This window comes from Indicator indicator, chromosome 12 (assembly GCF_027791375.1).
Source record: "Indicator indicator isolate 239-I01 chromosome 12, UM_Iind_1.1, whole genome shotgun sequence".
NCBI classification, from domain to species: Eukaryota; Metazoa; Chordata; class Aves; order Piciformes; family Indicatoridae; genus Indicator; species Indicator indicator.
In genome coordinates this window covers 12,438,791-12,451,331 of record NC_072021.1, presented here as the reverse complement: position 1 = coordinate 12,451,331, position 12,541 = coordinate 12,438,791, and the positions used below count along the sequence as shown (strand labels likewise).

Sequence of the window (12,541 nt, the reverse complement as noted above, 5' to 3'; positions counted from 1 at the left end):
ATTAACAGTTCTCTTTTTACATGGATTTAATTTTTAATACAGATGCCTCTTTCAGTCCAGTCATTTTTGCAAGTTGATTGCCTGATCTCCTGTGTGTTGGAAAGGCTCTGTTGACTTTCCTCCATGTGATTTGAAGTAAATTCAGTTTGGATGAGTCCTAGTATTGTGCCAGCTCACTGTTGTCCCATGCTCCTACATGCCATCTGTATGCCCTTTGCCCTTGCCTGCAGCACTCTCTTCCCACAGGCTTCCTGCAAATTCTTTGTGTGGTTATATGTTCCTCCATCAGAAATCAGGCTGGATGTGGGATTTTCATTTTATGTTAATATGGAAAACAACTGCATCTAATGGGGTGAGACCTTACCAAGTGACATTATGGATCTACACTAGGGTCTGAGAATTTCTTCTGAGATTTCTTCTCTATGAAATTGAGTTCACCCCAGGCCCTGAGACAACATCTGTAAACTGCACAGATCCCAAGGGGCATAAAATGTGCTTTGTCTGGGGTTGATTCTGCTGAGGATGGTGTCATGTAACTGCAGGGGTGAAGATACCTTTTCAGTGGTGAAGATACCTTTTCAGTGGTGACATATTACAAAGGTTACACAGTTGTTCCCCATCGTAGCTCCCATATGATAGAGTCCTGGTTCTCTGTGGCTCATCAGGCTTCTCCTAGAGCTGCAGTTTGAGCAACTCGTGGCCACTAAAAGGTGGAAAACAGTCAGGAAACTTATCAGGGTACTGAGAGAGCCCAACTCCTCATCCAGCTGTTAGAGATGTGCTGTGCAGTGCAGCCTTGGGCTCCCAGGATAGGGTGCTGCTGCGCAGTCTCCCCTCACCACACCACTTGGCATGCAGGAACACCAGCTTCCTGCAGTTAAGAAGTGCTACATCTTCCAGCTTTCACTTAATCCACTGTCCACAGAGCAGGACTGGTCTGAAAGCTGTCCTTCCCTTCCAGGAATCCTAGGAACTCAAAACACATCTGATGGTGAACATCTAGAAACTAGTACTTTTGAACAGCCCTTCTCTGGGCTTTGATGCATTGTCCTGCACCGCAGCACCGTTCTGATCTCTGACTCTTTACACAGTGGAAACTGAGGCAAACATAAGCTGGGTAAGTAGACCAGTGCTGCACAGCAAGCCTGTGGCAGAGCTGGGAACTGAACGCAGACTTTCTGACTCCCAGTCCTGGGCTTTAGCTACCCACTGACCTCTGACGTGGGATGAAGTGAATCTCACCAGAGACATCAGATAACCACAGCTTAATTTGGTTTCTCTGTGCTCTGTACCCTGGGGAGATAGCAGACCTCTCACCACGAAAGGCAAGTTATTGAGTGATTTACTGTTAATTCCTCCTTATGAGGTCCATCTTGTTATGTTTGGAGTTGCCATAGGTTTCTGTTTGTTTTGTCTGTTTTTCTGCGTGTGGGGCTTGTGTATTTTATTAAGCCCTTGGCTAGTGTCTTGTGCATGTTTAAGATTTTATAAGGGTTTCTTTCGAGGTTATTCATTATAGCTTTCAAAGGTGGCCTATTCTGCAGCCTTGGTATTGAATGCCAATCTTTGATAGACTCATGTGTCACACAGAGGAGAAGACTATTTCTCATGTGCTTATAATTAGTGTTCTTAATGGGGTCCCCAGCTGCTTTTCATAGCTCTACACTCACATTGACCTTGGACTTTGAATGCTCCATAGCTTTCAACAAGCACAGTCATCAGACAGAGAGACTAAGAGAGAAACCTCCTTTTCATTTTCATCACGTAAAAATAAAAGTTATCCAGGAGATACCTTGCTAGTACCTCATATTTTTGTACCTGCTGAAGACCACAGGGCAGGGAGTTGACGACTCTCTCTCGCTCTGCTTTATCTGTCTCTTTCCTTTGCCTTGTCTGCTGGTGGTGTGGGCAGTGGAAGATTTTTGGTGACCTTAGTTATCACTCTTAGATTTTTCATGTTCTTAGGTCTTGGTAGTTATATCCTTAAAAATTCTGTTTAGACATACAGCAAATTAATTAGGTTGGGAAACAGATTTTGTTAGAGAAAACAGTTCTTTTTTTAGTACAAGTATGTATTTTATTCAATGTGTAGTATAAGACACCAGAAATATGGAATTTTTGTTTTAATCTACCTTCTATTAACCAGCATTTCCTGGTTGATTTATATTATTTTTATTATATATGATGTTATATTATTTCTATCATTTCAGTCCATATACAGAAAGAAGTGCATCATTTCCATTAGCAGATTTCCTTTCTCTAGGCCATGCTTACTGAAAAGGATATGAATGGTTATCATCCATTAAAAGGTTAACATTTTCTCTAAGCCTGAAGACAGATTTGCTTGTCTAAGAGTTTGAAGAATGGATATCTGATAACTTTTCAGCTGCCTCCCCCTCGTGGTAAATCTGCAAAACCTCTTTTTGTGGAACTACTGAAAATCTGGATGAAGCTCAGTGCTTCCACTTCAACGAATTATTTTTTACTTTTATTTTTTTGTTTCAGGGGAGTGGACTTTAAGCTGCTGAACAAATGTGGCTTAAGGTAAGAATTCCAGCTCTTTCCAGGAACCAAAAGTCCAAGTCACCTTAAGTAGAAGAGCACAGATACCTCAAAGAACTTGGTGTAACACCTGCAACTGGCTTGAGGCTTTTTCTGTCTCTCAAAACTATGGTGTTGCCCTTCCCTCTCCCCTCCTGCTGCAGGCAGGCCTGCAAGTTGCAACAGAAACTTTTTTTGTGTGCCAACTGCCCGGGAAGCAGGGCAGGGACTCAGTCTCCAGTCCAAGGGCTCCTGATTTTCCTTGTCTTCCCTTACAGTCGTGGTTCTGCTGCTGTACATGGGCTGCAAAACCTGATCCCTAGGATTTGTGCTTTGTTCACCCTGATATGAAAGCTAAAATGTTCACTAGAGATTGGAAGAGCCAAGATTTAGCAACCTTAGTGACTAATCATCAGTGCAAGTTGCAGATGTGCATTTCCTTCACAAGATCCCAAGAGAGAGACACAAAGCCATATTCCACCAAGCAATGTGTACAATGTGGTTTGCAACCAGCTGAGGTAAGACTGTGTTAAACACATCTGTATCATACAAAGAGGACAGCCTTTTCACGATGGAGTGAGCAGTCACCATTCCTGAGACCACCACTTTCGCTGAGCTTATTGTCTATCTAGTTTGTGAAGTCCTTATGTGATGCCTGAGACCCCTCAAGTTCTCTAAAAAGAACTTCAGTTCCTCTGCAAAATCATCCTCTGAAGTGCAAGACGGACTGGAAAGGGTGAAGTTAAAAGGAGGACAGCCTTTGTGGTTAAGGCTATAGATAATGACTCAGGAGAAATGAGCTCCTTCCCTGGTTTTACCACAAATTGTGTATGGTGGAGAGGAAACTGCTCATATATTCTGAGCTTTCAGTGCCATGTACCTTAAGCAGAGAAAAGGCTTCCCCTGCTCTTCATCTTTCATGTCTTTCCAGCTTAACCGGGAAGTCTCTGGAATGAGAAACTTTGGTCTGTAGCAGGCAAACAAGGTCCCCAGTGGGGCTGGGGCCTGCCATAAAGTTAATAATAATGTGGATACATTAAAAAATGTAGCCTGGACAGCTCTTCAGGCTTCTGTTGTTCCTCACTGTTAATGTCCCCATAACAAGTGACAGTTGTCTTAAGTACCATCAGCTGGCCTCATTTTGCAGCTGCATCCCCACTCTTAGGAGCAGGTCCAGAGGTTATTAGCCTGACCAAGACAAAATGCCCTGTAGCCACCAGGTGTCCTCCTTCTCCATCAGTTGGAGAACTGGCCCATCCCACACGAAACCCGTCTTTTACTGTAAATACGAAATGCTGCTTGTAATGCTGGCCCTGAGTAAGGGACTCTCTAGTTTTCCCTCTAAGCAATGCGGTGACAGCAGAGGCAGTCCTTAGCATAGTCCTTATCGGGGTCCTGGTATGAGAACAACAGTGGTTAATGTACAATCAGAAACTCATATCCCACACAGGAATTAGCTAGAGAGTGCTGAAGGTGCTACTTTCAGGATGTTGAAAGCCTGATTCCTCTTCCCAAAAAAGCTTTTATTTTTGAAACAGGTAACAGTCTGAATATGCAGTTTTTGCAGAGTGGGGAGGATGCCACTTTTCAAAGCATTTCAATTATTGTAGTTGCTTAAGAAGGCAGTTCAGAGGATTTAATTCTGCCTCAGTCTATGCAAGGATGTCTGGGATTTGCTTCATTTTGCACAGCTTTCTATTGAAGTGCAATTCTTTAATTAGAAATGGGGGGGAGGAGAGGGAACAGGGTTAGGGCTGGACATACCATGAACCCTGAAGGCTGCAAGACTTGTGGAAACAGGGAGTAGGCGAGATCCATGGGGAAGGCCTCCAGCAAAGGGATATGTAATAATAACAACAATAATAATTTACCACTTGGGGATACTGTAGAGACGAAAAATGAGTGGTCTTTGAGAACTGGGATAAAAAAGGAATGCTTTGTGAAGGAAAGCATGAAAAAACATGGAAGAAGGTGGAAAACAGATTCAGCATACGGTGACAGAATGAGAGGCTAAAGGAGAGACAGTCTAGCATACTAGAGATACAGGTCTTCCTATATAAACTGAAGTATTTTGGAGGCAATACTTTATTCTAGCATTCAGAGTAACTACCACATTAACATCCATGAACGCTGCAGTTTAGGTCAGTGGGGATCTTTTCTTCATTATTTTAACGTCAACATTTACTTCTCTAGGGCACATAAATCTATTTCTTGGGATATAAGTATTTCTTCCTATTCGCTAATCTACAAATCATTAAATTAAATCAACTGACCAGCAATGGCTAGTCCCTACTGTTTCTCTGAGTGGAGAAGCTTGATGAGAGATTGATTTCTTGTTATAATGTTGGTAGTTTAAGAAAAACAACCTTAGGAAAAATACTTTTAATCACATAAAGTTTATTTACTTTGTAAAGTTATATTACAATATATACAGTTCCTATTCACATATACACCCTTCTAAAAAAATGAAGCACCATATGATACAGTTAGCCTTTTAGAGAAATTTACAGAAATTCTATTTTTGCATCCTCATAGTTCTATCTACAGACACACACTGGTTACAACCTAAGATGCTGACTTCAGTGGATTTTGGATCAGACTGCTAGTGAAATTTGTTTGCTGTTAGCTATCAATCTGCTGTGCTTTAGGATAAGAGATCCTAGCTATGTCATTTCAGGTGCTATGTGCAAATTTATTCCTCAGAGAAAGTTAAAGGTATAAAGTATTCTGTAAGACACAAGAATGCAGCGCTTTCATCAGTAAGACTTTTACTGTCATCAGAAACTGTTTCATTAGAATCAAAAAGAACACTGCTTCGGTGTTTATATGTATCATGCAAAATAAAGTTAAGAACCTGGAAGCATATGTGATATACCATCATGCATTCCCCAAGGAATCTATTTACTCTTGAAGAGCCCATTCTTACAGCTACTGAAACTCATGGCTTGAGTTTCTCTCAAGGAGAAAGTCTAGTTGTTTGCTTTGCAATCTTTATGCCACCGTCAAGAAAAAAAAGAAGGCTCTGTCCAAGGTATAAAATTTCATTCAAGTGAATGAAAGTCATTTGGAGGGGGACAATGTAAAATGAGGTATTTAACTACAGGTAAGAAGAAAGCACCTAGACTGTTTTGAAAAACATCATAGGTATTTTACATATGCAATTGTTACATTCACCTGATTGTGGGTCAAGTTTTGTATAAACTATCTCTAGCTTTTGCACCACCTCATTGATGCATTTCACACGTTTGCTTCACTAGATGTCGGATCAATTGGCTGGAAGAAAGCACTGTTGTTCTGAGGACAGTTGCTATGACAGACACAGGTGCTGATCAGCATCATTGGCTTTTTCAGGGCTTTGCCCTGGGGACAGCGGAACTCCACTTGAACGGTTTTGGTGTTGTGTGGGGTACAGCACCGCCCGTCGCTGCAGAGGCCACAGTAACGAGGTCTGTAGGTCTGCACGCTGCTGCAGTTCTTGTACTCAAAGCGAACAGCCTTCAGAGACTTCTTTGTTCGGATACATTTCTTCCCTTTCTGAAAGAAATATGAAGACACTTTACATATAGCACTGCTTAAGACAGAAAGGAGTTAAAAATTGGCATCTAAGGATAGAGGTCTGCTCTGAAAACTTAAGATTTGTTGTCTTGGCTTGTTCAATGGCAGTAAGACTCTGCACCTACTTCAGTAGCTACTTACAGGTAATTCCTGCAAGATCTGCCCTTTGACACCAGTATGTTATTGGGCCAGTAATAAACGACTTAGTAGAACTCATTTTTTATTATCTGAGACAAGCCAAACCAACATCCATTATGTAACTATACTCTTACTGGAAAACTCAGGCTAAGGTAGTTACATCAGAGAATCAGGAAGCCAAGTAAGTTATAGGACTAGATTCAGAGGAAAAAAAAGCTGGCTAAGCCAAACCTCAAAAGTCACAGCCCACTCTTATGGCCCAAGGCAGAATCAGCTTTGTCCATGTTATTCTTCACAGATGGGCGCCCGCCCTTGAAAGTCTTCAGTGACAAAAACTCTGTATCTGCCCCAGACTATCCTAACAGTTCACTATTCTTGGGAGGTTCTCTCATGTCAGTTTTTATGCAGTCTTAAGTTACAATTTTATGTTCTCTTTCCAATGAACTCAGAACAGGCTGCAATACTGGAATGTCCTTGAGAAAACACTCTCCATTCTCTCCTTGCACACAGAAGAAGTTGTGTTAAATCACTTTTTTTTCCCAAGCAGAACATGCTTTCTAGACCTCTGACCTTCCTTGTTAGTCTAATAAACTCTTCCCAAATGTTTCATATCCATCTCAAAACACAGTATTTAAAACTGCACAGACTATTCTGAGAAGGCCTTAGCAGTGTTTTCAACACTTCTGAACATTACATAAAGTGATGGTCCACTCACCTAGCTACATGCTGTTCTCCCTATCAGTAACACCTGTACAATGTGTAGCAGCACCAAGAAAGTCAGCTACCTTAGATACGGATTTATTGCACTCAAACTGTCACTGTTGCATTTACTTGTGGAAAAAGCATCATAAGGATTAAGATAAAATTACATTACCCAAGCAGATACTGCAGCATTTCACACATTTTTGTGCAGTTCCAGAATAGAAATTTGACATATCCATTCTATCTTAATCTTTCTTATAAGCCCCCTTTAAATACTGGGAGATGCAACTGGATCTCCTTAGAGCCTTCTCTTCTCCAGGCTGAACAACCCCAAGTCTCTCAGCCTTTCCTTATAGGAGAGGCGTTCCAGCCCTCTGATTACTTTTGTGGCATTCCTCTGGACCCACTCCCAACAGACTTGTGTCTTCCTTGTGCTAAGGGCTCCAGAGCTGGACACAGTATTCCAGGTGTGGTCTTAACAGGGTGGAGTAGAGGGGCAGAATCACCTCCCTCAACCTGATGGAGGTGCAGCATAAAGCTGTTGAGCAAACACTGCAAGTCTAATGCTTTCCAAAAACACTGGGCTAGTAGCACATATGCTAAAGTATGTATTTATGTACATTTGCATCTGGAGTATTCTAGACCATTAATATTGCAACCTTGGATTACAGCTGGACAGGACTCTGCTCCCCTGACTTACTCTTTGCAGCATACCTTATCAGACGGTTCTTCATTTTCACAAGGTCTTATCATGCAAAGCCGTGTCTGCTTCACCATCTCACACTGTTGATTTCTATTGGTAACACGAGTGGAAAAGCCCATTCCACAGCTTTTGGAACAAGCACTCCACTCTGTTGTCTGCTCAATACAATTGGCACTCGAATCTGACACATCTATCCCGAGTGTGGCCTCTTGTCTGTAGGCTGGAGACAAAACATGGCAGAAACTTGGTACAATAAAAACTCACATGAAAACCCAGTCTCTAGCTGAGCTCTACCAGATCTAGGAAGAAATAGATGAGACAAAATTAAAAATCCAAAATCCATGCTTTTGAAAAGGACTTAGTAATTTTAAAAGTGGTCTTTTTCAGAGCTCTGGATGTCAACTTCCTACATCTAAGAGAAAGGTGCAGAGCAGTGTAATTTAGCCTCAGTTCACTCCAAGTCCACAGCTGCCATTTAAAAACCCAGTTTAGAACTCTACTTTAGTAACTTTTGATTCCTCGCTCTTTCCAATGGAAGTATATCACAAATCTGTTCTGAAGCTACATCACAAAAATATTTATATTAGATAGTATGTGAGAGAAGCTGAATGATTTATCTAAACTAATAAAGGAAGTGAAGTCCTTTACTTTGAGAATCAACCTGATCTTGTTGAGTATTGACAGACCATAACCAGAGTGATGGCAGTGAGGCAGGAAGTAATCTCAAGGAGCTCAAAGCCATAGCCAGCTCTGATCATGGTCCTGCCCACATGGCAGTTTGAAGCTGCATTAAGTAAATACTGCTAACTGTATACTTCAGTTCAGTGACCACAGGAGTACACAGAATGAGGCAACATAACTGAGCTGTCAGTCACATCTCCTGTTACGTTCCTCTACAACAGCATTTCTGCCTTTTGCAAGGTAAAGCTCCAAAACCTTGGCCTCCCAAGAGGGATGACCATGGCTAGAAAGAATGCTGATAATCCATCTGCAGGCATTTTACAGATTAGCCTGTCCCTGACAAGCAAATCAAAGGAAAAATAGTAGAAAGGTGACTCGCTTTTTGTTTATACCCTATATGTGTGTTACAACTGATACTTCAAAGCACTTTGACAAGTTATTAGAGCATTTCTTTTTGGATCTTTCCTTAAGTGTTTTTCAAATGGATTAGTGGAGTCTTAGCATAGCTAACTGCTTAAGATCACAAAGAGCAGTGACTGGAAGAAAACGCAGTGCTCTCAACTCTCAGTAAAAGCATCTTATGAAAATTCATGTTGAACTAATAGTCTCATTTAAAGGGGATGGAAGTACAATTCAGTAAGAAAACAGGGAAAAATAATGCCTACCTTTATTTTTTTTCAATTAAAAAGCAGTTTATGAGTTCTGCATTTTGCAAAGGGATGTGTTTTTTTCAGGTTCACTCACTAAATTTATAAGTACTGGGTAATCCTTTTGTTGCCAACATCAATGATGTGAGCTCCAGCATAGACAGGAAGGAATTTGTTGGCATTTTAGCTACCAGGCTGATCACTTGTAACAGCTGGGGAATTTAAGGGAAAAAAAAACCTTTTGTAGACTGAACTGTTAGAATAATATTTATGGTTCAACATATTCTTGCAGAGCAACTACCAACACTGCATCTTTGATCTGGGGATGGATTAGAGGATTATGAGCTTGCCCCTGTTTTATTCCACTACCCTGCATCAGATAAATAGCAGTTTCAGAATCAGGAACTAACTCAAGTTAACTACCTTTTAAAACTGCTATGTGCATTCATCCTTGGAATATCTTTTCTTTTACCTATTGAGCTCTGCCTTTATTCATAACCACTGTATGCTTAACTAGTGGCTCTAGATGAGAAAAAAAAAAAAAAAGAGTAGAAAAAACCGACTGCACAAAGCAATGTGCCTCAGATTTGTTAACCCCATGGACATTTCCAGTATGACATCACCTTCTTCTCACAAAATTGTGATAATTAGTTTTAGTTTCCTCACCAGCCATAGCAAAACCTCCCAAAATCACTTCATCTTTTGGGTCGCAGATCCACTTCTCACAGCACTCTCCAGGGACTTCGATTTTTCTGGGGAATGGGCAGTCAGGACCAGGGAGAAGCAAGTCCAGGTTACAGCGGGGCAGGCAGCCAATCTGTCCGTCTCGGCAGGTGCACTGGTACTTGCAGCTGGGCTGGAACGTCTCCCCACTGCGATAAATCATCCCATCAAACACGCAGTTGTCTCCCTCCAGCACTAGTGAGCAAAGTGAATGCGTATCACTGAGACAGAGCGCACTCGGCACCCTCCCGATGCCTCTCAGCGTGCCTCCTCTCAGGCTCTGAACCGGCTACACCTGACACCCCTACGGCACTCCGCAGCGCAGGGCGTCCTGACGTGGGGCCGCTTCGATCGAGGGAGAGCGGGAGAATCGCGGGACAGTCACTCCCAGCGGACGGCGTAGCGAGCCTCGACCCGGTGAGTCTCTCCCCGCCGCCCCGGGGAGCGCTGTCCCAAGCAGGCCACGCCCTGCCGGCTTCCTATCCCCGGTGTCTCCGGCCCGCCGCCACCTACCCATGCAGATGCCGGTGGCCCCTCCACCGTCCTCAGGGCCGCGGTCGCAGTAGAGGCCGCTGCTCTCGTCGCAGGGCAGCAGCGGGGAGCAGCTCTCGCCGCGCTGCCGGGCGCACACAAGGCAGCAGGAGCAGCCGTCCAGCACGGCGGGCACTCCCGGGGCGCACCGCGGCGGCTCGGCCGGACAGCGCTCGCCGCAGGGCCGGGAACACGCCGGCTCCCGGCCGCTCACCTGCGGGGACAAAGTGGCCCCGAGGGCCGGGTCACGGGGCCGGCCCGGCCGCCGGCTCTCCCCACCCGCCGACCCTCCGATCGCCCCGCACTTGCCTCGCACAGCCGGAGGAGGAGGAGGAGCAGAGCGGGCAGGCCCTGCCCGCCGCTTGTCGCCATGGTCCCGGCCGCCACCTCCCGTCGCGCCGCTCGGTTCTGCTGGTGGAGCCATTGCAGCCGCTTAAATAGAAGCCGTTGGGGACCCCCTCCACCCCCATAAACCCTACCCGCCCGCGGACAGCGCGGTCCGGAGGCGGGGAGCTGGAGCCGGGCCGGGAGCTCTGCTCCCCTCGCCCCTCCCGGCACCTGCCTCGGCGACGCTGAGCCACTGCCCCCGCCCCGACGGGTCCGCACGACTCTGCCCAGCCGGGCTCTCGGCCGTACAGTCGGGAGCGGTGTTCTCGGAGGTGTTACATGGACAGCAGACCGGAGCCCCGAGGGCAGCGCCGGCCACTTTCCGGGGATTGGACCATACGAGAGCCTGAAGTCAGGAGCTCGTCTGGACGGAGCCTGCCTCTCTCAAGTCGTTCCTAAGGCCCTACCGTGTATATGCAGGCATCTCCCACACGAGTTAAGCTGTTGGTTATAAGTTGTAGGGAAACAGGATGCCGCCTCCCAGCTGTTCTACCCCACTGTGGCTGGCGTGACCTGTATGGTTGGGCAGTGTTTGCATTGCAAACCCAAATGCAAGCACCTCTCAGGGCTGCACTGCTTCTGGAGCCTGGTGATCACTACAGAGGCTGCAGATGGACCCCATGAAGATAAGGGGTTGTGGCAGTGATGTGTGCTCCTCAATAAACTCTTCAGCTTCAAGTCATTACCAGAGGGGTGCAAACATATCAGCTGGTGGGAAACAGAAATTATACAGGGAGCCCTCCACACTCTGTGCATCTTGGTCAGCTGGAACAGTTACAGATTCCCCAGGTGTGTGCAACCATGGGAGATGCAGAGCTGACCTGTTAGGCCTTAGGAATACTTTGGAGAAGTCACTCCAATGCTCTGTGCTCTGCAGTTATTTTAGCATGTGCAGGACAAATTTAGGCCAAGTGTGAGGGAAACTAAATCTGTTAACAGGTTTTACTTGTCAGGAATTGCCTTCTGCCCAAGGCAGGCTTTCTTGGGTCTTGCTAGGATACAGATACTCTCTCTTCCAGGTTGTCTGGGGTAGATAGTATGTGCTGGATTCTGTTGTGGCTTGTTAAAGAGAAAATATTTGGAAAATAAACAGAAGTTGTAGACAGGCTAGTGAAAACAAGATGTCTTTTAAGCTTAAGACATGACACAAGTGGTACTCATGAATTTACAAGGCTGCTGTAGTTCTGTGCCAAAGCACAAACCGCCAGATAAACCTTTGTTTTCAACAAAAGCCACCATTCCATTCTTGATGCTCAGTGGCAACAGCAAGGTTTCTGTCATTCTGGGGAAAGCAGACGTCACTAGTGCAGAAACATGTAACTGCTAGTCACATATAGGCCCTTTGTTTTCTCATTCACAAACAGCAGGGCCTGCTAAGGGGAGCATTGGGATGTTCGAACCTTATTAGCAGCTCGGGCATCCATTTGAGGTTATTTCAGTCATCCGCTGCCTTGCAGATAATTTCACTTATTTCATCTTCCTTATCTCCTTTATATCCTTGCTTCTTTGCCTCTTGCCTCTGATATAGGCAGCCAGCACAAAACTGCTTTTTACAGTATTTTGCTTGTGAACAGGCTGATCAATGCTCTTGGCTGGGTGTTAAGGTTATCCATAGAGAAGAACAAGCAAGGCTGTTCCTGTAGCTTTCCTAGAAGCATAGCTGTTATCCAGAGAGGCACATAAAACTTCTGGTTTTACGTGTCCCTCCACGTGTGAATCTGATGAAGTTTTGAGTGCCGATAATCGTTCAGAGCCACTGAAAGTTATCTTGCCTTTCAACAAGATTACTTCGCACCACTCTTAAATATCTTCTGGTCTATAAAAAAGATTTCAATACATAAAAGTGCAGAAATAATTAAAAATTAAAATCATCTTTATCAGTGTACTTAATTTGGAAAAAAAATGTGATATTTTAAAGGCTGCATTTATAAAA

At 44.4% G+C, this 12,541-nt stretch overlaps 1 protein-coding gene across 1 annotated transcript; it reads right to left on the bottom strand.

Moving 5' to 3' along the window:
• Positions 1-5,778: 5,778 nt before the first annotated feature.
• Positions 5,779-10,593, bottom strand: CCN3 (cellular communication network factor 3). Its single transcript, XM_054385460.1, has 5 exons — positions 10,531-10,593; positions 10,204-10,435; positions 9,634-9,885; positions 7,651-7,859; positions 5,779-6,075 (listed from the first exon to the last, which is right to left on the bottom strand). Exons 1-5 carry the CDS (start codon positions 10,591-10,593, stop codon positions 5,779-5,781), a joined length of 1,053 nt encoding a protein of 350 aa, XP_054241435.1.
• Positions 10,594-12,541: the final 1,948 nt, after the last annotated feature.